The 27463-nt window shown below is 35.6% G+C and overlaps 2 protein-coding genes across 9 annotated transcripts in view; both read left to right on the top strand.

Annotated features, from left to right (window-relative positions):
• The window catches only part of ATR (ATR serine/threonine kinase), a 115129-nt gene extending 94174 nt beyond the window's left edge, over nucleotides 1–20955 (top strand). The window contains exons 37-47 of the mRNA XM_045539389.1: nucleotides 1792–1889; nucleotides 2364–2596; nucleotides 3519–3653; nucleotides 5331–5531; nucleotides 6908–7051; nucleotides 10401–10551; nucleotides 13647–13803; nucleotides 13920–14073; nucleotides 15305–15456; nucleotides 19271–19376; nucleotides 20590–20955. Coding sequence (XP_045395345.1) covers nucleotides 1792–1889; nucleotides 2364–2596; nucleotides 3519–3653; nucleotides 5331–5531; nucleotides 6908–7051; nucleotides 10401–10551; nucleotides 13647–13803; nucleotides 13920–14073; nucleotides 15305–15456; nucleotides 19271–19376; nucleotides 20590–20763 — 1705 coding nt within the window. The 3' untranslated portion in view covers nucleotides 20764–20955. The remainder of the gene's footprint in view (nucleotides 1–1791; nucleotides 1890–2363; nucleotides 2597–3518; nucleotides 3654–5330; nucleotides 5532–6907; nucleotides 7052–10400; nucleotides 10552–13646; nucleotides 13804–13919; nucleotides 14074–15304; nucleotides 15457–19270; nucleotides 19377–20589) is intronic.
• Nucleotides 20956–22481: 1526 nt separating this feature from the next.
• XRN1 (5'-3' exoribonuclease 1) overlaps nucleotides 22482–27463 on the top strand; it is a 124220-nt gene continuing 119238 nt past the window's right edge. For 6 of the 8 annotated variants that reach the window (XM_045539379.1, XM_045539382.1, XM_045539383.1 and 3 more), the window contains exon 1: nucleotides 22485–22689. In XM_045539379.1, the coding sequence (XP_045395335.1) occupies nucleotides 22615–22689 (75 nt within the window). In that variant the 5' untranslated portion in view covers nucleotides 22485–22614. Of the gene's footprint in view, nucleotides 22690–27463 lie in introns of all 8 variants that reach the window. The other 2 variants (XM_045539385.1, XM_045539384.1) reach the window with 1 other exon arrangement.

Here is a 27463-nt window from a genome sequence, read left to right as displayed (position 1 = left end):
CTATCTCAAAAAAGGGCGGGCGCGGTGGCTCAGGCCTGTAATCCTAGCACTCTGGGAGGCCGAGGTGGGCGGATCGCTCAAGGTCAGGAGTTCGAGACCAACCTGAGCAAGAGCGAGACCCTGTCTCTACTAAAAGTAGAAATAAATTATCTGGACAACTAAAAATATATATAGAAAAAAATTAGCCGGGCATGGTGGCGCATGCCTGTAGTCCCAGCTACTCGGGAGGCTGAGGCAGTAGGATCGCTTAAGCCCAGGAGTTTGAGGTTGCTGTGAGCTAGGCTGACGCCACAGCACTCACTCTAGCCTGGACAACAAAGCCAGACTCTGTCTCAAAAAAAAAAAAAAAAAAATTGTTATGTTGTACACTTTACCAAAAAAATACAAAACCTTCTGGCTCTCCTAATTTCTGGTGTAATAAATCTTGACAAAATAAGAAGGAAAAAAAATCCCCTCTTCTCTTATAGTTGCTGACAGGCAAATGTAATTCTGTGTGATAAAACTGTCTCTACAGGTCTCAAAAAGTCACCCATGTTCATAGCAGTATTATTCACAATAGCCAAAACATGGAAGCAACCCAAGAGTTCATCTACAGATGAATGGATAAGCAAAATGTGGTATAGACATACAATATATTGTTCAGCCTTAAAAAGGAAGGAAATTGTGACACATGCTACAACATGGATGAACCTTGAGGACATTATGCTAAATAAAATAAAGCAGTCACAGAAAGACAAATATTGTATAATTCTACTTATATGAGGTATCTAGAGTAGTTAAATTCATATAGATGGAAAGTGTAACAGAATGGTTGTCAGGGACTGGGTAGGGGAAATGGGGAATTATTGTGTAATGAGTATGGAGTGTCACTTTGGGAGAATGAAAAGAGTTCTGGAAAGGGATTGTGATGATAGTTGCACAGCAATATGACTGTACAACAAAATGAACGTACCACTTAACCGCGCACTTAAAAATGGTTAAGATGGTAAATGTTATGTGTATTTTACTGCAGTAAAAAATGTATTTGTTTATTTTTTCCTCATGCTACCTTGTCTAAGATATAATAAACATTTTTTTCAAAAATAAAATAAGCTGATGTCCAGGTCTCAAAAAAAAAAAAAATTCAAGAAGGAGAGACCTTATTGACTTTTCACAGATTTCATGAGAAACGGGGTTAAGTGCTTTGTTCACAGGATGGTGAGGAAACTATACTTAATGAAAAATGTGTACTAGTGATTGATAAGACACTAAGATTGGAAAATTATGGAGACACAAGATTGTGAATATGTGAATCCCAGGCAGAGTTGTTCATATAGTTTTAATCTATAGGTAGAGGTTCCTGGTTTTGAATAGGGGGATAACATGATAAAGCCAGAATTTCAGGAATATTAATCTGGAATTTATTGCAGGGAAGAAATGTAGAATTAGGATGCCCAAGTTACTGTAATTTCCCAGAAATGGCATGATTGGGCTTGACCTAAGCTTATGGCCATGGAATGCAATTAAGGCACAGTTATTGTAAGGAAAAATTGAAAGAAGTATTGACAGACTTCGATTAGGTCAGAATTTGTATAATTTTTGCTACAGGGAAATAGAACTGAGTGAGAAATATAGTAATAAAAACATGAGTGAGAGGAGTCAAAAGTAACCTACTAGGAAGAAATATTGATACCACAATTTTTGTCAGAGGCTTTGTATAAATGACATGGTAGTTTAAGTCTTTAAATTTTAATTTATATAATGTAAAAAAGGGTACTATGCTAATAATATTTCTTGTCTATTTAATTGCAGATCTCTGCAATATGGAAATCAATTCATATATCAGTCAATGCCACGAATGCTATCACTATGGCTTGATTTTGGTGCAAAGGCATATGAATGGGAAAAAGGTATAACTCTTCATGTAAAAATTTTAAGAGATTAGGAAGAATTATAACTTTCGTATAAAGTCAGATTTGGCTTGACAATCTAATTTACTAAAAGCTAGGAATGAATTTGATAATTAAGATGTTATATTAGTGTAAGAAACTAAATGTTAAAAAGGAAAGGAAAGACAAATCATAGATTTTTTAAGTAGTTGCAATTCAGGGCCTGCAAGTTAAAATCTTTTAAACCAAATAATGTACCTTAAAAATTACAATGGTTAGTGAAAATTAATATCTCCTGGGTTTTTCAATGGCCCTAAATATTTTTCCTACTTGGACAGGGACAAGTTTCTTTTCACAAATTAGCAAGTGATCTAGCTTTGGGCATGGAAATAAAATATTTTAAAGGTGTTTTTAAAACAAAATTTTTCTTCTGTGAGATGAACTGATATGCTGATTTTTTTCTTTACTGTTGTTTAAACTGATTTTTTTCCCCAGCTGGCCGCTCCGATCGTGTACAGATGAGAAATGATTTAGCTAAAATAAACAAAGTTATTGCAGAGCACACAAATCATTTAGCTCCATATCAATTTTTGACTGCTTTTTCACAATTGATCTCTCGAATTTGTCATTCTCATGATGAAGTTTTTGTTGTCTTGATGGAAATAATAGCCAAAGTATTTCTAGCCTATCCTCAACAAGCAATGTGGATGATGACAGCTGTGTCAAAGGTAATATATTAACTATCATAGTGTCTTTTACCATTTTATATAAAATTGATTATTAATGTTAATATGTAGATACAAGTTCCAGGGTTTCACTCTTGTATTAGATTAGTAATTTTAAATATCTTTTACAAGAGAAATTATAGCATTATATTTCATTTTAATATTTGGAGATATTTAGCATATGAAATGAAGTAACTAGTATGTTTAAAATCAAAGAATTCAGCATCTGTTTTCATTATGAATTGTAGTGCTTGGTGCAAAATGGTAACCTGTTTTTTTCCAAATGTTTTAATCCAAAGTACCTGAACTGTTAATACTAAAAAAACTTTATTGCATTATTAATAGGAATTTATAAGTTGGTCAATATGCTTAATAAGTAAATATTTTAGGGAATTTAGAAAATACACACAGATGTAAAACAAAAATTAAAGTTCAAAGCTTGTACCATTCATTAATATTTTAATTTTTATATGCATAGTTTCTAAGTGTATTTTAACACTAAAATTAGATTACGTATACTTATAATTTCATGTTTTTCATTTGAGATTGTTCCCATGTTACTAAATATTCTTTGAAGACACAATTTTACAAATTGTATAAAATTCTAAAATAGCCTTCTATAATTTATCTATTTAGTGGATCATTAAAGTTATTTCTGTTTTACTGCTGTTGTAAAAGATCTAGATACGTCTATATTTCTACTTATTTCTGATTATTTCTTCAGGGTACATCCTAAGAAGAGAATTCACCAAGTTATAGGATAGCAATATTTTTATTGCTCTTGGTTGCATTGCCAGATTGATTTCCAGAAAATTTATATCAATATAAATTCTTATCATGAATACTTAAATTGATTTTTGTCAATCAAAAGTTTTATCTTTCAAAAATCTTATATAAAATTGCATTTAACTCTTTTTTATGACAGTCTTCTTATCCCATGCGTGTGAACAGATGCAAGGAAATCCTAAATAAAGCTATCCATATGAAAAAATCCTTAGAGAAGTTTGTCGGAGATGCAACTCGCCTAACAGATAAGCTTCTAGAATTGTGCAATAAACCGGTACTATCATAAATCTTCTTGCTTATCGACCAATGTTGGATAATTTTATATATATAAACATACATAATTTGAGCTAATTTTCTTTCATATGATTAATTAGAATTCTAACATATATGGGTATATATATATCAAAATTTATTAAATTGTGTACTTTAAATATGTATGATTTGTCTTAATAAAGCAGTTTTTAAAATTTCTAACATAAGTCCCATATCCATCTTCCAAATCTCCAACTCTTAGGATCAAGTGATCTTCCTTCCTTAGCCTCCCAAGTAGCTAGGACTATAGGCAAGCCACATCACCACACCTGGCTAATTTTTTTTTTTTTTTTTTTTTTTGGTAGAAACAGGGGTCTCGCCATATTGCCCAGACTGATCTCGAACTCCTGGACTCACATGATCCTCCTGCCTCTGCCTTTCAAAGTGCTGGGATTACAGGCATGAGCCACTGTGCCCAGCCTAAAAGTTCTTCTTAATATGAATTAAGAAGAATTTTCTGAGAGTAGATTATCCATACTTATCAGAAATAATTTTCAGTAGAGGCTATGAAATAAGCCATAACATGAGTATGTAAAATACTCAGTTTTTTAAAGTAGTCACTATGATTATGTCATATCTTTAAACTTTTAGAACTCATATACATTAACCTACATTCATGATAGGAAAGAGGAGTGGGGATTTGATTTTCATTCTTTCAGTGTACCTTTCTGTGTCTATGAGGGGACAAGCACTGTGCTACGGGAAGTAAAGATGAAGGAGAAATGTTCTCCTGCCTGAGGTACTCCTAGTCCTATAGGGAACTAAGCAGATGATTATCATCTAGAGTAATAAGTACTCTTTTCAGTAGATTTGTGACTAAAATAGAAACATGGTTACAGGAGTGACCCACACTGCACCTAAGGAATTGGAGAAAAAACACTGAAGAATGTGTAGGAAACGTAAAAGTAGAGGGTGGAGGTACTTATAAGGAGGGGGAGAGAGACTCCATAAGGTAAATAACTAGATTTTACTTGACAGATATTCAAAATCCATTAATTGTTTATAGGTTAAAAGTTATAGACTAACCTATATCTCACCTTTCTTTCATCAATAAAGATCTCAAAAGGGTGATCTGCATTGGCTATCTCCACTAATCCCATATGACCTATGATGCATTTAACATCCTTAAAAACAGTGTTATGATGATGGACATTTATTACACACTGGCACTGTTCTAAGTGCTTTACATGTGCTGATTTCTAATTGTTTATCAGAAACCTTTGTGGCAAGCTACACTTAGAAATGCAGAGTTTTTCATATTTTTAAAGGTAATACAGTGCACGTACTTTGTATTAGATATCACACTGAAGGTAACCTGTTAGAGTATTCCATAATCAAGCACATAACTTCAGTGAAAATTTGATTTATAGAGGTCTTTGAATTTTCTAATGTCTGACAATAGATTGTAGGCCTCTACTATCTCCTTTAATCATTAAATAATCCTATGATGTAGGTCCTATTATTGATGAGGTAAAAGACAGAGGTTAAAATGAGATGATTAAAAAATACTTAGAAATCTACAGACCATCAGGCCTGTGGAATTAAGATATTGTAAAAGTGAAATTTTTGTTTTGGTTGAAGTTGTGTTCTGTAATTCAAGGTAAACAAAGAAATTAAAATGTACTACTTTTTTTTTCAGGTTGATGGAAATAGTTCCAAATTAAGTATGAGTATTCATTTCAAAATGCTTAAAAAGCTGGTAGAAGAATCAACGTTTAGTGAAATCCTCATTCCTTTGCAATCAGTCATGATACCTACTCTTCCATCAATTCCGGGTGCCCATGCTAACCATGATCCATTTCCTGGGCATTGGGCCTATATTGCAAGCTTTGATGATATGGTAAACTTCAGTTATATATGACTGTAACTATGATTTTAAATTTTAATTAAGTAAAAAACTTCAAATTAAGCTAAAATGTTTTTCTTAGAATCAAAAAGAATTTTATTTGCAAAGAAAAAAAAGAATTGGAAATATAGAAAAGTAAAACTCCCTAGTACTGATGGTACAAAATTCAGTGATAAGAACTTCAGTGACTGTAAAAAAATCAGTGATTCATATTCAGTCTAATACTTTGATTTGTCAGATGCTTATATAATTTTAGTATGACTATAATCTTTATTTTTTTCATAATTTTCTTTTTCCCTACTTTTTTGTCCTAAAAACAAATATTTTTCGGGAGGAGTGAAATTAGTAAGAGCTTGATTTATTTGTTTTTTTATTTTTTATTTTATTTATTTATTTTTTTTGAGACAGGGTCTCACTCTATTGGCTGGGCTAGATTATAGTAGTGTCATCATTGCTCACTGCAAACTCAAACTCCTGGGCTCAAGTGATCCTCCTACCTCAGCCTCCCTAGTAGCTGAGGCTGCAGGTACACGCCACCATGCCCGGCTAATTTTTCTATTTTTTCTATTTTTTGTAGAGATGAGGTCTCTGTGTTGCTCAGGCTGGTCTTGAACTCCTGGGCTCAAGCAATCCTCCTGCCTCAGCCTCCCAAAGTGCTAGGATTAATAGGAGTGAGCCACCACACCTGGCATGATTTTTTTTTAAAGTATGAAATGTGCTATAAATATGTGACTGTTTCCAAGAAATAGTACTAGAGCACTTCTTCTAAGTAAGTACTTTTGAAAACTTGATTCCATTATTTCTATGACTCAAGACATTTACTTTCAGAGCCAGTTACCAAGCCATCTAATGAAATCATTCTTATTACTTATACTCATGCTTTGTTTTTAACTTACACAATATTATTTGCCTTATTTGCTCATCTTGTTAGGTAGACTTGACATTGGAGGAGTTTCCTCTTTCAAAAATCAAATTACTTTCAACTGATAAACATTTCTTACCATTAAAAACATTGAAAAACAGTCTCAAGCTCTAAAGAAAGATCCTAAAAAGATGTTTCAAAAATCTTTTAAACATTGTGACTGTTTTGAGGGAGACTGCCTAAATTTAAATGTGTAAGTACTTGTATTGCTGATGAAGTAATCTTTACTTCATAGCCATTCTTAATGGGTGAAAATGTGTCTTTGTTTATAGACAACTATTCTTTTGAAGATCATTTTAAGATAAAAGAAATTGTTAAAATACAAATTTACTACATAACAAAGGTTATTACATTCTTTTTATTTTGTTAATAACTCAATGTTTATGACATGTAGACATTTAAACAAAGAATTTTGGCCTTAATTTATATATAACTCATCATCTTTTAGGTGGAAATTCTTACTTCTCTTCAAAAACCAAAGAAGATCTCTTTAAAAGGGTCAGATGGAAAGTTCTACATCATGATGTGTAAGCCAAAAGATGACCTGAGAAAGGATTGTAGACTAATGGAATTCAATTCCTTGATTAATAAGGTTTGGAGAGAGTTTGTTTTTATTTTAGAATTACCATAATTACTATCAGTGTGATATGGACATTTCAGTATGCAAATAGCTCACTCTTAAAAAGAGGGAATGAAATGTACTTTTTCATTTTCACTTAAGTACTGTAATAAAATATATATAACATAAGTTTTTCATTTAAGCATTTTTTAAATGTATAGTTCAATAGCATTAAGTACATTCACATTGTTGTACAACCATCACCACCATCCCTCTCCAGAACTTTTTTCATCTTCCTAAATTGAAACTCCATGTCTGTTAAACAATTTCCCATTCCCCTTTCTGCCAAGCTCTGGCAACCATGTTTTACTTCTGTTTCCATGAATGTGACCACTCTACGTACCTCATAAAAGTGGAATCATGCAGTATTTATCCTTTTTTGACTGGCTTATTTCTCTTGGCATTATGCTTTTCTTGTTTTGTTTTTTCAAGGAGCACTGAATAAGTCAGTTGGCATTATGTTTTCAAGGTTAATTTATTTTATGGCATGTGTCAGAATTTTCATCCATTTGAAGCCAAATAATACTCCATTGTATGTCTATACCACATTTTGCTTATCCATTCATCCTTTGATGGACATATGGGCTGCTTCTACCTTTTGGCTATTGTGAATAATATTGCTATGAACATGGGTTTACAAATATCTGTTCAAGTTCCTACTTTCAGTCTTTTGGCTATATACCCAGAAGTAAAATTGTTAGTTTCATTTAATTTTTTAAAAATAAGATTACTTTTGTTATATTGAGAAAAATGTATAACATGTTAATGATGGAAAATATTTTCTATTTAATGATTAAGTTATTCGTAATATACTTTTTCTTTTTTTTTTTTTTTTGAGACAGAGTCTTGCTCTGTTGCCCGGGCTAGAGTGAGTGCCGTGGCGTCAGCCTACCTCACAGCAACCTCAAACTCCTGGGCTTAAGCGATCCTACTGCCTCAGCCTCCCGAGTAGCTGGGACTACAGGCATGCACCACCATGCCCGGCTAATTTTTTCTATATATATTTTTAGTTGGCCAGATAATTTCTTTCTATTTTTAGTAGAGACGGGGTCTGGCTCTTGCTCAGGCTGATCTTGAACTCCTGACCTCGAGCAATCCGCCCGCCTTGGCCTCCCAGAGTGCTAGGATTACAGGCATGAGCCACCACGCCCGGCCCCATAATATACTTTTTCTATCAAATTTATTTAGGTTTTATGTTTTAGTGCTAGGAAAAAAAGATTGGTTCTATTTTTTTCAACTCATTGTTAAAAGGTAATCATTAGCATTTTTTCAGTTTGTTGGTAAGTACTTAGTTTCTAGCTCAAAGATGTTATGGTAAATCTCATTAAAGGCGTATTATAAATGTATGGTCTTATGTATCTTGAGTTAGTATATAGGTAGGCATTTATAAATACATAGCATAATATGCTTTTTCCATTGGTAAACTTTTTTTTTTTTTTTTTTTTTTGAGTCAGGGTCTTGCTCTGTTGCCTGGGCTAGAGTGCAGTGGTGTCATCATAGCTCACTACAACCTCAAACTCCTGAGCTTAAGGAGTAGCTAGGACCACAGGCATGTACCACCCTGCCCAGCTAACTTCTATATTTTTTTGTAGAGACAGGGTCTTGCCATGGTATTCAGGCTGGTCCCAAACTCCTGGGCTCAAGTTATTCTCCCGCCTTGGCCTTCCAAAGTGCTAGGATTATAGACATGAGCCACTGCATCGAGGCTTCCAGTGGTAAAAATTGAACCATATTGTGGAAAGATGAAAATTTATTATTTTTGCACAAGCTTTTTATCGTCCCTTTCCATCCCCTTCCCACATTTCAGAGTTACAGGCCTTTAGCATAGAAAAGATATAGCAGCAAGTTTGTTTTTTAAAAAAGAACAACTGTACTTAATTTAACCAAAAGTGATTTAAAAAGTAATACCACATTAAAAACCTATTTCAAAGGCAATACGAAGATTATTTTTTATTTAAATATTGTTTTGTAAATTGATACCGTAATCACTATTAAATCATTAGTATGTTCTTCCCAAAGCTCTTTGTATGTTTTTCTGGTTCAAGTATCAAATGCCCTGGTTTTAGTTTATAAATTTATCTTAATTGGCTTTCGGCTTTGTTACTTTGATTAAGGTATTTCATTACTGTTCTCTCTTATTAACATGGTCAAATTAAACGGCCTGATTGTTAAAAAGTATATAGTCTCGGCCGGGCGCGGTGGCTCACGCCTGTAATCCTAGCTCTGGGAGGCCGAGGCGGGTGGATCGCTCGAGGTCAGGAGTTCGAGACCAGCCTGAGCAAGAGTGAGACCCCGTCTCTACTAAAAAAAAAAAAAATAGAAAGAAATTATCTGGCCAACTAAAAATATATATACAAAAAAATTAGCCGGGCATGGTGGCGCATGCCTGTAGTCCCAGCTACTCAGGAGGCTGAGGCAGTAGGATCGCTTAAGCCCAGGAGTCTGAGGTTGCTGTGAGCGAGGCTGATGCCACGGCACTCACTCTAGCCCGGGCAACAAAGTGAGACTCTGTCTCAAAAAAAAAAAAATATAAAAAATAAAAAAATAAAAAGTATATAGTCTCACTGTGTTGGTTTTGGAGGCCACACACTGATTTGTACATGGGATTCTAATGCCATGCCCTTTCCCTGGCGTTTATGAAGCCTGTTTATTCCTAAAGTTTAAAATGTGTTTTTGGTCAGTGAAGTACTTTCGAATTGAACAGGTTTCAATTATAGATGTGTGCTTAGTTTGCTTACTTCATACAGTTCCAGCATTAATAATACTGTTTTTCTTTACCTAATATATCAGGATTAATCAGATGAGACCTGTAAAGCTTTTTTCTGCTAAGGGATAGCCTTTGAAATGAGGCTGTAATAATTAAACTGCAAGAGTAAGAAATACATTTTGAGGATGTCATTGAACTCATGCTCTTTGGTTCCTATGAGATAATAAAAAAGCAGTCTCTGTGCCTAAGGACTTAATGTTTCAGTAATATCTGTAAAGCAATGAAAATAAAACAATAATATTTTGTCATTGTTAAATATACAGTTACAATATTTTAAACACAATATTCTTATCACATTAATAGTGAATAAAAATTTAATTCATATTAATAGTGAATTAAAACAAAGGCATTTTTAATGATTTGAAAATAGATTAGGGATACTGTCCCAGTAGTTTTCTTCTCTATCATTCAGAAGAATTATTCATTTATACCGCATAGTAAGCCTTCATTGACATTTTTTGCTATGAAATGAATAATCTTCAGATATCTTTGTTACAATGTTTAGAAATTTTGTATTCTATCCTATTTTTTAATTTATGTGTATTTTTTTAATAGTGCTTAAGAAAAGATGCAGAATCTCGTAGAAGAGAACTTCATATCCGAACATATGCAGTTATTCCACTGAATGATGAATGTGGGATTATTGAATGGGTGAACAACACTGCTGGTTTGAGACCTATTCTGACCAAATTGTATAAGGAAAAGGGTACTAAATTTAATTCATAGGATATAATGATATAATATGGTATAATAGCTACTAACATATATGAGTATAATTGTTAATAACATATATCAGTATACATTTTCTTGACATAAGGTATAGTGAAATTTCTAGATTTTATATACAGAAGTGTTTAAGTGTTTTCCTTCCTTTCTTCCTCCTTGTGTTTTGATTTCTTCCCTACTTTCATCCCAAAAGGATTTTGAGGTAGCTTACAAAAATGTATATGAATTGGTTAACAATGCTGAAACTACTTTTGTGTATACAATATTAGTCATTAGCAAATAAGTAAATATATTGCTGCGTATAATGAGAGCTTGTTTTCTCACTGTCAGAGAAAGAAAAGTACAGAGAGAATGCTAGAATGAAACCTGAAGTATTAGATTGGAATAAGAGGCTCCCACTATCCAAACCTGGGATAATTTGAGCAACAAAATAAATGATAGTAATTCATTATAAACCATGGAATAAAATAAATAAACATACCCCATACTGATATAAACAGATAGTTGAATAAAGAAATAAATGGGGAAGTAGAACAGTTCTTCCTTACGGTAGAATTGCAGTGAATAAATATAGAAAGACTGATGGAAATAGAAAAATCACCAATTAGCAAACATTATAGTAATAATTGTTACAGGAAATGATTATCAGTGAATGCTAAAATTAATAGGCAAAAGTATGAGAATCAGGTTTTTTGCAAAGTCTCAAAATACCTCCCTATAAAATACTTATCAATTATAAAGGGAAAACATAGTAACTTTACAGTAGAGAAACAAAAATATAACTGGTCAGAACTCTTTAAAAAAAGTCAAAGTAATGAAAGAGAAAGAAAGACAGAAATTTCCCAGATTTGGTGACATTAAGGAGACGTGACAACTGACAGGATCCTGGACTGGATCCTGGCCCAGAAAAAAGTATGCTAGTGGGACAATTGATGAAATTTGAATAAGATCTGAAGATTAGTTAGTAATACAGCAACAATAAGAATTTCCTGATTTAAATAATTGTCTATGGCTATGAAAAATATGAACATTAAGGAAAGATGGATTAAGAATATATATGAACTTTGTATCATTTATGCAACTTTTTGCAAGCCTAAAATTATTTCAAAACAAAGTGTTTAAAAATGCATATGATGTAATACATTAAAAATAAATAGATCACGTTATTAGAGTGAAGTAGAAAATAAGTGTATTTGTCTCCTGGGGCTGCCATATCAAAGTACTATGAATAGAGTGGTTTTAAACAATAGAAATTTATTATCTCTCAGTTCTGGAGGCTAGAAGTCCAAAATCAAGGTGTCAGTAAGGACCACGATCTTTCTGAAGGCTCATGTTCCTTGCCTTTCTCTTAGATTCTAGTGTTCATTAGCTTGTAGATAAATCACACCACTCTGCCTCCATCTTTACATAACATTCTTCCTATGTTTCTGTGTCTCTATTTTCTCTTCTAAGGACACTAGTCAGTTGTTGGATTATTGAATTAAGGGCCCACCTTAATGACCTTATCTTAACCTGATTATATCTGTAAAGATCCTATTTCTAAATAAGATGACATACACAGGTACCAACGGTTAGGACTTGAGTATATTTTTTGAGGGATACAGTTCAATCCATAACATTAAGTAATACTGATAAATTAATATATTATGGATATTGTGCTAAGTGTGTCATATACATTATTTTATTGGTTAATGTTAACATGCCTAATTATCCCTATTTTATGGACAGTGCCAATGAAGTTATGTAACTTGTCCAAGTTCACATGGCTAATATGTTGCAGAACTGAAACTCAAACTCACTTGAGTCAGATTTCAAGGAACTTGTTGACTTTGCTGAAGTTTTAGTTTTTGCTATTGGATATTTTAAAAAATATTTTTCTTTGATAATTTTTTAAAAATACATATATATATTTCATCTTATCATGAACATAGTTGAACTCTACAACATTTGATGCTGAAAACCTCAAATCATAAGCTTGTTCATAAAACAACTTCTACTTCTCCTTATGATTGGTACTCTACAGGATTAGTTTAAGAATCAGTTATACTATGAATTGTATAGGCTAACCTTCACATAAAGTAAATTATTTCAGAGCACCAATGTAAGTTTCTTAATAATGGCTCAGTTTGGACCTGTACTACATCTGTACTACATCTTAATTAACAGAGAGATCATTATAATTTTTTTTTTTTTTTTTGAGACAGGGTCTCACTCTGTTGCCCAGGCCAGAGTGCAGTGGCATTATCACAGCTCACTGTATCCTCGAACTCCTGGGCTCAAGCAATCCTCCTGCCTCAGCCTCCTAGGTAGCTGGGACTACAGGTGCACACCACCACGCCCAGCTAATTTTTCTAATTTTTACAGAGACAGGATCTCTCTGTGTTGCCCAGGCTAGTCTCGAACTCCTGGCCTCAAGCGATCCTCCCATGTTGGCTTCCCAAAGTGGTAGGATTATAGGTGTGAGCCACCCATACCTGGCCATCACTATTATTTTAGTGAAGGTTGCAGCATTTTCACAATTCCAAGGACACCATTCACATTAGATGTGTTCTGAGTCATATATTCTGGAATTATTTGATTCCACAACATTGGGTTTAGTTGACATTAATTTTCATCAATAAGAGGCTTAACTTTAGATAAGTAGAGGGATCCCTCAGTATAAACGGTGGGATTGGTTCCAGAACACTGTGTATACCAAAATCCAAGCATACTCAAATCCCATAGTTGGCCCTGCCAAACCCATGTTTATGAAAAGTCAGCCCTCCTCTGTGGGCACAGGTTTTGTATCCTACCTTTTCCATCCACGTTTGGTTGAAAAAATCTACATGTAAGTGGACCCACACAGTTCAAACTTGTGTTGTTCAAGGGTGAGCTGTATTTAGGGAAGATAATGTAGTTTATTATTTTATTATACTATCAGAAGTAGGTTTATGTATGCACAATTGAAAATATATTCTGGTTTTTGAATAACAATTGGATTAAAAGTAGATGTTTCCTGTCCTATCCTAACAAAAAAAGTTTGCTCTTTTTTCTCATTTGGCTTGTGTGATTAATGGAAATCACTGTGCCTTGCAGGAGTGTATATGACAGGAAAGGAACTCCGGCAGTGTATGCTACCAAAGACAGCAGCTTTGTCTGAAAAACTCAAAGTATTCCAAGAATTTCTCCTCCCCAGGCATCCTCCTGTTTTTCATGAGTGGTTTCTGAGAACATTCCCTGATCCTACATCATGGTAAATTGCCAAGAATATAATACATTGTTATGGCTGGAATGTTTATTTTTAATATTTTAGACTTATGTTGCCTCATATGGCATAAAGATATTTGATAGACATTTTATTTTCTTTAGGTACAGTAGCAGATCAGCATACTGCCGTTCCACTGCAGTAATGTCAATGGTTGGTTATATCTTGGGGCTTGGAGATCGTCATGGTGAAAACATTCTCTTTGATTCTTTAACTGGTGAATGTATACATGTGGATTTCAACTGTCTTTTCAATAAGGTATGTGATGTGACTTACTCTAGTTAATTGTATGTTTTCTCCCCAGTTTCCTTTCCTCAACAACTATTCTTCCTACACATACCTACTGGTAGCAGTTATACTCAGAGTTGAGTCATAGTGACAGTTTGTTGACTAGTTTTCATCAGTGGATCACAAAGTAAAACAGCTTAGGGTAGGGAACTTAGAAGGGTAATACAGTAAAACTAGCACTGAACTTGAAATCCAAAAGCGTAGGTTTAAGTTCTGACTCAATTAGTTATTAGTTATGTGAACATGGGCAGATCAGTTCATCTTACTGAGACATAGTTTTAGAGAGACAGAGTAGTTTAATATGATGGTTTTCAAATCTGGCAGCATACCAGAATTGTCTAAGGTTTAAAAAAAAAAAAATACAGATACCTAGGAAACATCCCAGGAGATTCAGATTCTATAAGGCCAGAGTGGGGCCTGGGAATAAATTTAGGCAATTGTACTCATTTATAAGGCCCCCCACAATTTTCCAATGTTATTATCCTGCAGGGGAGACTGGTAGGTTAGCCCACTATTTTCTTCATCCCCACCTTCTATGGATTGCCTTGTGCTATCACAGGAAACCAAGAAAGGTCATAGACCCAACTGAGAACAAATCAGATACAAAACCACTGGTATATATCCAATCATACAAGAGAGGAATTTGGGATAACTAGAGAAATGAAAGATCCCTAGGAAAGGCAGGTTAGAGAAAGGCAGAAAATGAACAACTGGAATTCACTGTATGACATGTTTCATTTCCTGTCTGAAGGGATGTAAGTATCTAACACTTGGCTGTTTCTTTTCAAAATCTTCCTGTTTTAAAGCGAAAGTCTTAAAGAAAAGAAGAAAAATATTAGAATACTTGTATTTTATATTATTCAAGAAAGATATTAAGGAAGTTAATATGAGACTAAATATTGAATTTATAATATTTCTTTATAATATTATTAACTATACTAAATTCAATGAAAGATAAGTCCATCCATCTTCTAGATCTTATCCAAGATCAAGTTGTATTGTAGTTTCAGTTCCCCAAAGCAAAAGCAGAGTTCTATGGTTATTTCATGATATAAGCCTCTAATGTAGTTACAAACATAAATATTTTGAAGGTATGTTTGCTCTTTGATAAAAGAGTCTAAACATGAAGTTCTAAACTCTTTAAGTAAAAATTTTAAAATTTTAACATCATTACCTTGTAATAAAATCTATTGTTTTTAAGGGAGAAACCTTTGAAGTTCCAGAAATTGTACCATTTCGCCTAACTCACAATATGGTTAATGGAATGGGTCCTATGGGAACAGAGGGTCTTTTTCGAAGAGCATGCGAAGTTACAATGAGGCTGATGCGAGATCAGAGAGAGCCTTTAATGAGGTAATCATCTATACTTTGTAAATAATTTAACAGTAACTTTGATTATAATTATTGGTCCCTAATTATGTTTTCTTTATATTGAAACCACTTTGCACTGGCTAAAGTAGATTTTTTTACATAATAGCTCTATAAATATATAATTTATGTACCATAAATCCATCCCTTTAAAAGTGTACACTTCAGTAGTTTTCAGTACATTCACAGGATTGTGCAACCATTATCATTATCTAATTTTAAAACATTTTCATCACCCCAAAAAGAAATTCGATGGGCATTAGTAGTCACTCCTGATCCCTTCCCCCTCTCCACCTCCCTACTTCCAACCATTACCTTGCAACCACTAATCTACTGTCCATCTCTATGGATTTGCCTATTCTGGACATTTCATGTAAATGGTGTCACGCAATAATGTGCCTTTTTGTGTCTTTCTACTTTCACTTAGCATAGTGTTTTCAAGGTTCGTCATGTATCAGTACTTTATTATTTTTTATTGCCAAATAATATTCTATTGTATGAATATACCACATTTTATCTATTCATCAGTTAATAGACATTTAGGTTGTTTTACCTTTTGTCTGTTGTGATTAGTGTGACTGTGAACATTGTATACAAGTTTTATGTGGATATATGTTTTCAGTTCTCTTGTGTATACCTAGGAGTGTAATTGTTAGGTCATATGTTAACTCTAAGCTTAACATTTTGAGGAACTTTCGAATTAATTTCCAATACTTCATAATCCCACTAGTAATGTATGTGGATTCCAATTTCTCTACATCTTTACCAACACAGATTTTTGTCTGTAATTTTTATTTTACCCATCCTAGTGAGTGTGAAGTGGTATTTCATTGTGGTTTTAATATGCATTTCCCTAATGACCAATACCAGTGATGTTGAGCATCTTTTCATGTGCTTATTAGCCATTTGTATACATTCTTTGGACCAATAATTATTGAAAGCCTTACCCCTACACCAACCCTGAGCCCCCTACCCCACCCCGAGATGGTCTGATGCTGTAGCCCTGTAGCCCAGGCTGAAGTGCAATGGCTCAATCATAACTCACTGCAGCCTCAAACTCCTGGGCTCAAGCAATCTTTCCACCTCATCCTCCCAAGTAGCTAGGACTACCCCATGCCTGTCTTTGCCCATTTTTGCCCATTTTTAATTGCGTTATTTGTCTTCTTATGCTTGAATTGCAAGAGTTTTTTACACATTCTAGGTACAGACCTTTATGAGATGTGTGATTTGCAAATATTTTCTTCCATCTTTGGGTTGTCTTTTCACTTTCTTTGATTATAGCCTTTGAAGCATAAAAGTTTTTGATTTTGATGAAGTCCAATCTATCTGTTTTTTTCTTCTGGTTATTTTTGGTGCTTTTGGTGTCATATCTAACAAACTATTACCTAATCCAAAATCATGAAGATTTATACCTATGTTTTCTTCCTAAGCATTTTATAGTTTTAGCTCTTCTATTTAGATCTTTGATCTATTTTCAGTTATTTTGTACATATCATGTGAAGTAGGGGTCCATATGCATTCTTTTACATGTGCATATCCATTTTTCCCCGTACCATTTTTTGAAAAGAGTATTCCCCTCGCCCCCCCGCCCACCACTTACTTATCTTGACATTTTTGTTGAAAATGGTCAGTTGATTTTCAACAGTTCTATTCCATTGATCTATAGGTTTAACTTTATGCCAACAACATTGTCTTGATTATTATAGCTTTGTAGTAAGTTTTGAAATCATAAAGTGTGAATACTACAACTTTGTTTTTTTCCCCCAAGATCATTGGCTATTATGGGTTCCTTGCATTTTCATATGAATTTTAAGATCAGCTTGTCAATTTCTGCAAAAGTCAGCTTGGAATTTGATAGGAATGACACTGAATTCGTAAAAATCAGTTTGGGAATTATTGCTGTCTTAACAATATTAAGTCTTCCAATCCATGAACATGAAATGTTTTCCTCTTTATTTAAATGTTTAATTTCTTTCAACAATGTTTTGTAGTTTTTTAGTGTGCAGGTCTTGTATTTAACTTTTAAAAATTGTATTCCTAAGTATTTTATTCCTTTTGATTCTATTTTAAATGGAAGTTTTCTTAATTTCATTTTTGGATTGTTCATTGCTAGTGTACAGAAATACAATTGATATTTGTATATTGAGCTTGTATCCTGTAACCTGCTAAACTTGTTTATTAGTTCTAATAGTTATTTTTGTGGCTACCTTAAGGTTTTCTCTCTGCAACACTATGTCACCTGCAGTTAGTTTTACTTCTTCCTTTCTACTCTCAACGCCTTTTATTTCTTTTTCTTGCCTAATTGCCCTAGCTAGATCAATGTCAAATAGACATGGAAAGAGTGGATGTCCTTGTCTTGTTCCTGATCTTAGGAGTAAAGCAGTCAGTATTTCACCTTTAAGTATGGTGTTAGCTGTGGGCAGCAGATTTTTTAAAAGACCTTTTAAGCTCCTTAATACCTTTTGTATTTATTTAAAAGTTGTCTACAAGATATTATGGTAGAATACATTGGTTAATTAGACATAGGCAAAGGCAAATTCTGTGAAGGAGGAAGTATATCATCTTGTGAGACACTTACCAGGAGCCTCTGTGGCATTTTTTTCCCCACTTGCTTGTCTTGGCATTTTTGTTGAAAATAGTCAACTGATTTTCAACAGTTCTATTCCATTGACCTATATGTCTAACTATATGCCAACATAAGGGGGATCTCAGGAAATAATTTCTAGAGGAAGTGGCTGAGACCTTAAACATAAATAAAGTTGACCATGCAAAGGGGAAGAGAGTGTTGAGTGATAGAAATATCAAGGCAGGTGAAGGCATGGCCTGCCTGAGAAACCCATACTGTAGTGGGTGTACTTCAAGGAAATGGTGCTAAGAGATGATGCTGGACAGGTGGGCAGGGGCTAGATTATGAAGGGCCTACATGAGGCCTGTTTTCATGTTTAAACTTTGCCCTGAGAGCAATCAGAAGTCATCCAAGCATTTTAAGAAGGAAATTTTTAAAAAGCAGAGAGGGAAATGAGATAATCTGATTTGCACTGCAGGAAAATTAGGATTCTAGTTTGGGCTACTAATGGCCAGAAAACTAGTTAGAGAATATTGCAGTAACCCAGGAAGAGATGATAATGTATTGAATGGTGTAGTGGCAGTAAAGCTGGAGACAGAGAGGTTCTAAAGAGATTTAGGAGGTGGAATTGGATATTAGAGAAAGAGGAGGCAACGATGATTACTAGATTCTTATCTGTAGCAAATGGGTGAATGATATTGTTCTTTACAGATTTGAGGAATACAGGAGAAATAGTTGGGAAAAGATAATCAGTTTTACCTTGGAGATACTGAGTTTGAGGTGCTTACAAGACACCCAAGTGGGTATTTCTAATAGGTAGTTGGATTTGATGTTTAGAGCACAGGAAAAGTGGCTAACCAGGGTCTATATGGTAGCTATAGATATTATATAGTTATTGAAGACACAGCAGGGGATAAAATTCATTCATTCAATAAATAGTCATTTACCAATTCACAGTATACATTTAGAGATGGCACATAAAACTAATCTTACTGTACTCTCCAAAACACCTCTGACTCTCCTCTGTTTTGCCTTTTCTCTCCCTATCTTTCCTTACCCTCCCCTTACACCAAAACAATAATTTCATGTATCTTACTGAAAAGGTAGTAATGTATATTATAAGAGTATTATCATTAGCTTCTCATTCTTCACTTATTCTTAAGTGTTGATGTTAGTAAGATTTCTTTTTGCAAAGATAACATTGTACTATTACCATAATTGTTTCAATTTTAGTGTCTTAAAGACTTTTCTACATGATCCTCTTGTGGAGTGGAGTAAACCACTGAAAGGGCATTCCAAAGCACTACTGAATGAAACTGGGGAAGTTGTCAATGAAAAGGTTAGTATAAGGTATAGCTTGACATGAGCTGTAGTTCTCATCTCAACAAATGAGAATTGATTCTTTTGATTACTCTGAAATCTAGTTCTCTAGTATGAAAATGCTGTAAGTTTTCTTTATTATCATTACTAATGTTAACATTATTAGCATTTGTATAATAAACAGAGTTCAAGGAATACTTGTTTAACCACAGACAATTCATAATTATGAGATATAGTGGGAAAAACTTGAGCACAAATTGCCTAAACTGACAGAGTAGCAGGTATGAGCTTTAATATCATACCAGTGTGCCACAATCTATCTTGACAAATGCAGCAATTCACTTCTTGCTAAAATTAGTTGAAGCCTCAAAGTTTACTGTCAATTGGTTATTTTTAATAAGTTAGAATAGGTTGAGGATTATTTTTCCATCAACATGCTCATGTTTGTATTCTGATATACTTTCTTAAGAAAGAAATGTGGGCCAGGCTCAGTGCTTCATGCTTGTAATCCCAGCACTTTGGGAGGCCAAGGTGGGAGAATTGCTTGAGGCAAGGAGATCGAGACCAGCCTAGGCAACATATAGTAGAGAAATTTTTTCTTTACAAAAAAAATTTAAAAATTGGCCAGGTGTGGTGGCACAGGCTTATAGTCCCAGCTACTTAGGAGGCTGAAGCAGGAAGATCACTTGAGTCTAGGAGTTCAAGGCTGCAGTGACCTATAATCATGCCACTGTACTCCAGCCTGGGTGACAGAGCAAGACCGACTCTCACTTAAAAAAAAGAAAAAAGAAAAAAGAAATGTGTAGAATTCCAAGAAGCTCACTTAGAACTTTCATTTCCATATATTAACATAATGTAAATATTAGGCATTAGAGCATTGTTATTGTTAGGATACTTATTCAAATGTTTAAGTCCTAAACACTTTCAAGGCAGATTTTTTAAATTATTTTTTTTCTAGAATTGTAACATGGAAAGAATTATCTATTATTTTATGTAGCCCAGATACATGTACAAGCAGTTGTTAAATCAATATTTCGAGCCTCAAAATCAGTCTCAAGTTACTCTGTTTCATTTCTTCTTCTGTATTTGCTCTTATAAAAGGGGTTATTGATCAGTAAAATGGTGTTAACATGTATTAAATATCATAATATCACGAAAGGCAGTTATTCCAAATTATCAACATCCACATGTTATTGGGTCCTTAGCCCTAATGATTTTGTTTCTTTTGTTAGGCCAAGACCCATGTTCTTGACATCGAGCAGCGACTACAAGGTGTAATCAAGACCCGAAATAGAGTGACAGGGCTGCCATTATCTATTGAAGGACACGTGCATTACCTTATACAGGAAGCTACTGATGAAAACTTACTATGCCAAATGTACCTTGGTTGGACCCCATATATGTGAAATGAAATTATTTCGAAGAATATGTTAATAATCTAAAATTCATGCATTTGATATTAATCTGTGGTTGTATCTATTCAATTCTAAAGTATAATGTAAGTTTATGTTCTTAGAGCAACTGGTATTATTTCTCCTTGATTTTTAATTATATTTAAAATATGTTCAGTTATTAAGAAATAAACATCTTTCTTAATACCTACTGTGTATTCTAACTAGAGAAATGGAACGTCGTGTGTTCTTATGGTCGAACAATGTATTTGCAAGAAGCAAACCAGCCTAGTTTCATTTTACACTTTTATTGATTGCCTTTTAAAAGTACTAGCTTATTTTTTTTTTTTTTTTTTTTTTTTTTTGAGACAGAGTCTCACTCTGTTGCCCAGGCTAGAGTGAGTGCCATGGCGTCAGCCTATCTCACAGCAACCTCAAACTCCAGGGCTTAAGCGATCCTACTGCCTCAGCCTCCCGAGTAGCTGGGACTACAGGCATGCGCCACCATGCCCGGCCAATTCTTTCTATATATATTTTTTAGTTGGCCAGATAATTTCTTTCTATTTTTAGTAGAGATGGGGTCTCGCTCTTGCTCAGGCTGGTTTCGAACTCCTGACCTCGAGCAATCCACCCACCTCGGCCTCCCAGAGTGCTAGGATTACAGGCGTGAGCCACCGCGCCCGGCCTTAAAAGTACTAGCTTAGTGTAAGGATTCATTTGAACAGCAATGTAATTACATGGAATAAATGCTGTGGATAAGACACTGTGCTAGAGTTGTGCACGGAGCTACCTCTCCTGCCCTTGGGGAACTGACAGACTAGTGAGAGTGAGAGAGAGAAATGTAAATAGTACATCATTAAGTTCACTTAAAACTCTTTTTTTGGTGTGTTCGAAAGTGTGTTAGGGAAAAAAACAGAAACCAAGAAAGATGAATATGAAAACTAAAACATTCTTTAATTTTAAAGATGCTCCCTTGGATTTCCATAATAGCTGTAGAAAAAGAAAAAAAAAAAAAAGATGCTGCCATAGTGTAGGTATATCAGAATGCAGAGTCCAGTGATCCTGAAAGACAGCAATACTTAAAATTCCAAGAGATTTTAAAAACTTCAATGTTTTTAAGTTTTTTCCATAAATTTTCTCGCAGCTTTAAAAGAAGTGAAAATAATTACAACATAATGGGGTTATTACATTCAAATAAATGCAAAACTCTTAAATTAAAACAAAGATAATTGAAATTGTGATGGGGAAAAATATGATAAACCATGAGGCATGAATGTGAACACAGCACCATGGCCTTCTAGGGGATAATGTTAACAGTTAAGGCAGGCGACGCGCGAGGATGGGGGGACGTGGACGGGGTAATTAAGAATATTTTTCAACAAACAATTTTGAAAAGAACATTTTTAAAATAAACTTTAGGTTTAAATCTCGAGACCTTGCCAAATCTGTGTTGAAAAATACTGAGATTAGCAGTTCCAGGAGGCAGAAGCAGCCAGGACAGAAATCAGTGTTCAATACCCTTCCAGTAGTCTCGCGCATTTTCATACCACTTCTAAACTCACTCACGTACTGCAGCTCCATCAGCCGGCATTTTCAGAACTAAGTCTAAACACACGCCCAGCCTCCTCAGCGATCTCCCACACGACCCCCAGTGAGCCCCACGGCGCCGAGCGGCGGGGCGGGGAGGCGGAACCAAGGAGGACGCGGCCTCGGGAGCTGCCGCTCTAGGCCGCCGGGCCTCTCTATGGTCGGGCGGGCTGAGTGTTGTCATCTGCAGAGCGACCGCCGGAGGAGGCGGCGGCGTAGGCCCCGGCGGGGCGTTTGGTTTCGGTTTGGCCCTGACTGGAATTGGTGTTGACGGTCGAAATGGGAGTCCCCAAGTTTTACCGATGGATCTCAGAGCGGTATCCCTGCCTCAGCGAAGTGGTGAAAGAGCATCAGGTGGGTGAGCGAGGGGCAGCGCCTCTGAAGGCCGAGAACCCGGAGCTGCGGGGCCCTCTCTCCACCCCAGCACTGGGGCTTTCCAGCCTCCGCTTTCTGCTTGTCTGCCGGATGAGCGGCATAGAAAGGGGACAGAGGTTTGAGGACGCTCGGATGGCCCGAAAGCGGGCAAAGACGCAGGTTGCGTTTCTGTGGGGAGAGTCGCGGGGTTCAGAGCAGGTCTGACAGCTCTCCTGCCGGGGCGTAACCTTCCGCGACTCCAAAATTAAATCCTGGGAAGGAACGCTTTTAACGAGTTCTCCCCTTTTTTTCCCCCCCGGGAGCTGCAAGTTGCCTTTTTCCTTATAGACGCCGCGAGGCTGGAACCGATCTCCTCGGAGGCCCCCACCCCCAAAGAAACAAACTCACGAACAATAACAGCCGCCTCCGCAGTTGAATCACCTTGTTTACTTTCTCTTCTCAAGAGCTGCATCCCCCGCATCCCCCCGCATCCCCAGCGCCTAGACTTTTTGACGTGGCAGGTGGTTCACATTTATGATGCCTTTCTGTTCTCTTAAAGACAGTACCAATCCCCTATTGCCAAAACAAACATAAAGCACTCGGACAAGGGGGTGGGGGGCGACTCATTATTTGGTGGCTTCACTGTGTGTGTATGAGAGAAAGAGGAACAGATTGTTAGAGCATTAAAAGTACTACTACTATTTGGTATATAATGAGCCCAGGGCAACGTTTATGTATAGATTCCAAAATGTAGTGTATATATTGGAACTGTGGAAAGAGAAGAAAAAGCAGTCGTCTCTTAGGTAAACTAGACTTTGCGTGATACTTTAGTGTGGTCACATTTAATGAATTTGGTAGATCTCTTGTGTGTTTTATGTTTTACAGAAAAAAATCAGTTTTGAAATTCGCGTAGCTGATTGAATTAGTTGTGATGGGTAGCATTGTATAAATAGTGGGGGAAAATAAACCGGCAAACACCATCATGCTATTAAGTTATGGTTTAATCTTTTTAAAAAGTACTTATAAGCATGAAGGTAGAGCTAAACCCCTGGAAAGGGTTCTTTGTTGTTGAATTCCAGTCAGATGTGATAGATGAGAAAAAGCTTACAAAAAATTCCAAAATGCTATCTTACCTTTAATTTATTTGAAACGTAGGTAGATTTAGGGTGACTTTTTCCGGAGAGGAGGGTTCAAAAGGATACCAGTGCATTGCGGAAATGGAGACAAGTAACTTTGCCTTTTCCTGGATCCTTCAGTCATCAAATATTCGAGTACCTGCCATGCATAAGTCACTTTATCTCTAACGTGCAAAAATAATGTGATTGTTATTCAGAATGATTGATAATATGTAATTTGTTCAGTAATATTTTTATTCTGTACTTTTTGGCACAGAGTTTGGTTTGGTGACAATATCTTGGATTCTCTCCATCCTGAGGAATTTTGTTACTGAAGAACAAAAATAATCTCTTTAAGGCAACTTTATGACATGGACATTAAGTTAAAGTTTTGTGAAAGCTTTACTATGGGTAGAAGCTGGGAGTAGGATTATTTTAAAATTCTTCTGTAAATAAACTTTAATACTTGGTCCATCGAAGTGATGTCTTTCAAAAATGTTTGATTAAAAAGAGACAAAAAGGCTACCAGCTTCTCTCTCAAGCAGAACTTAACTTAAAGATGATAATGCCTAAATAAGTCACAATAGTTCAAAAGCTGGGGAAAGGGGTTGGGAGGAGTGGATTTCTAGGACAACAGCATAGTTTTTCAGTCTCTCTGAATCATCAAATAAAAACAAAAAGAAAAACTAGATAGCAATTTTTTTTTTTTTTTTTTGTTAGAAACAAAGTCTTGCTTTGTGACCCAGGCTGGAGTACAGTGGTGCAATCGTAGCTCACTGCACCCTCAAGCTCCAGCGCTCAAACGATCTTCCACCTCAGCTTCTGAAATAGATGGGACTACAGGTGCACACCACCATGCCAGATCAATTTTTTTTTCTTTCTTTTTTTTTTTTTTTTTTTGGTAGAAACAGGATCTTGCTATGTTGCTCAGGCTGGTCTTGAATGCTTGGCCTCAAATGATCCTCCCATCTTGGTTTCCCAAAATGCTGAAATTACAGGCATGATCCATCACACCTGGCCTAGATAGCAAAATTTAAAATGCATAGAACAATTACAAGAAACCACGTGGTATGGAATCTGCATGAACCCCAAAGTATAACTAAGTGAAACAAACTACTAATAGCTTCTAGACCCAATCAGTGTTGGCCTCTGTGCTAGAGGAAGAAGGAAGCAATGGGGCAACATCTGATGGACTAACCGGAGAATTCCAAGATAGTCAACAGGTATTCACGGAAAGAGTATGCCAACCAATGAGATAGTAGTAGCTGAAATTGAGGGGTTTTATTCTCTCCAGTATAGACTGAGTGAAGCGTCTGCCATAAGAAAGACCAAAGCGGCAGTAGTCTGCTTCTTATGAACTGTCAAAACTAGCTTGCAAAGGCACCATTCTAGGGCAGAGCCCATCCTAAGGGGAAACTACTGGGAGTGGAATAAAATTTTATCATGAAAGGGGCAATAGGGACAAGAAAAGAGAAGATGTTCCACGTAACAGTGAGGGAGAGGGCCAGGTAGCTCACGCCTGTAATCCTAGCACTCTGGGAGGCCTAGGCGGGCGGATCATTTGAGCTCAGGAGTTCGAGACCAGCCTGAGCAAGAGCGAGACCTCGTCTCTACTAAAAAAAAAAAAAAAAAAATAGAAAGAAATTAGGTGGACAACTAAAAATATACAGAAAAAATTAGCCAGGTATGGTGGCGCATACCTGTAGTCCCAGCTACTTGGGAGGCTGAGGCAGTAGAATTGCTTGAGCCCAGGAATTTGAGGTTGCTGTGAGCTTGATGACGCCATGGCACTCTAGCCTGGGCAACAGAGTGAGGCTGTCTCAAAAAAAAAAAAAAAAAAGTGAGGGAGAGTCAAGAAATCTTAGAAAACAAACCACCATATTTTTTAACACTACTCAAAAACAGCAGAAGAGGAGGGAGCTTTGTGAAGTTAAAGCTTTCCTGAACCCCTACTCATTTTAAAAGTTCAAGAAAATTAAATTCACATAAAAATGAGCAACAGAAAATACTGAGGGCAAATCACATACAAAGTTATTATAGGGGAAAAAGGAAACAGAATAATATCCCTACAGACAATAAAAACTTGCAATAAAAACATGCACACAAAACACCAAAACTGTGGGCCGGGCGCGGTGGCTCACGCCTGTAATCCTAGCTCTGGGAGGCCGAGGCGGGTGGATCGCTCGAGGTCAGGAGTTCGAGACCAGCCTGAGCAACAGTGAGTCCCCGTCTCTACTAAAAATAGAAAGAAATTATCTGGCCAACTAAAAATATATATACAAAAAAAAAAATTAGCCGGGCATGGTGGCTCATGCCTGTAGTCCCAGCTACTCGGGAGGCTGAGGCAGTAGGATCGCTTAAGCCCAGGAGTCTGAGGTTGCTGTGAGCTAGGCTGATGCCACGGCACTCACTCTAGCCCGGGCAACAAAGTGAGACTCTGTCTCAAAAAAAAAAAAAAAAACACCAAAACTGTAACTATCTCAGAATGCGCTAAAAGGCACTAAGAAAATGATCTAAGACATGAAAGAACAGCATATATCAATTATGAAAACTCAGGCATGAGATGACAGACCCAAAGAAAACTAGAAATAAATGAAAAAAATCATTTTAAAAATGAAGCCTAAAATAGAAGCAAGGCAAAAGCGAATGATGCCATTAGAGAAAAGAAGTGGAAGGTGGAAAGAAGAAATTTTATTTTTTAATTAATTTATTTTTTAATCTTTTGTTATGTTTCTGTTTCATAGTCCCTATTTAAGAAGAAATTTTATTTTTAATTAATTTTTTAATCCTTTTTTGTGTTTCTGTTTCATAGTCCCTATTTAAGAAGAAGAAATTATTTAAAATAAGATTCTAGAGTAAGTAACAAATAGGAAAGATAGGCAAAGAAGACAAATAATAGAGGTTCCTGAAAAAGAAAACCAAACAATATAACAGAACAAATAATAAAACTGTAATTAAAATGTTCCTGAAATTTAAAAAACATTGAAACTATGTATTAGAAGAATAATATACCATGTTCCTGACAATATTGATTCAGATGACCAATACCAAGACATATTCTGGTAAAAGCATAGGACTTTAAAGAAAAAGAGAAGGACTAGTGGCTTCAATTGAGGGTTCCTGAATTGAAAACAACATGTCTTTCCCTGTTAGTGTCCCCCCAGCCATTGAAGGAGGAAAAAAAAGACAAAATGTGGATAGCTTTGTAAATCTGAAACTTTCCTTCTGTTGTTTTATTTCATTTGAATTAGTTGCTAGTTTTGTTTTAGAGTCAGTAACACCACCACTGGAGAAGGAAGGGGAGAACAATTCCAGAGACATTTTTTCAAATAATTATCATTTTTGCTCAACCACCAACTCATCCTTTACCCATCTGCAGAACTTGGAGCTTACAATTTATAAGGATCAGGTACAGCAATTCCAGCTTCTTTTGCAGTATCTTGGGTTTGATTTAGGCTACCATGTTTTATCCATCGGTAACAAAACCATTTACTCTCTTCTAGAAATCTGTGGTCAGCTAATACCTTCCATTCTTAGGCTTTTTTGAGGGGAGTAGATTATAAATTTTTAGAGCATGTGCAGTTTTCTTGGTGATTATAATCCAGCACAGTGCTGTTAAAATGGCTAAGATTTATTAAGTACTTGCCATGTACAAGACA

This window comes from Lemur catta, chromosome 1 (assembly GCF_020740605.2).
Source record: "Lemur catta isolate mLemCat1 chromosome 1, mLemCat1.pri, whole genome shotgun sequence".
NCBI lineage: Eukaryota > Metazoa > Chordata > Mammalia > Primates > Lemuridae > Lemur > Lemur catta.
The sequence above is the reverse complement of the archived record's forward strand: the minus strand, read 5'-3'. Positions and strand labels throughout refer to the sequence as shown.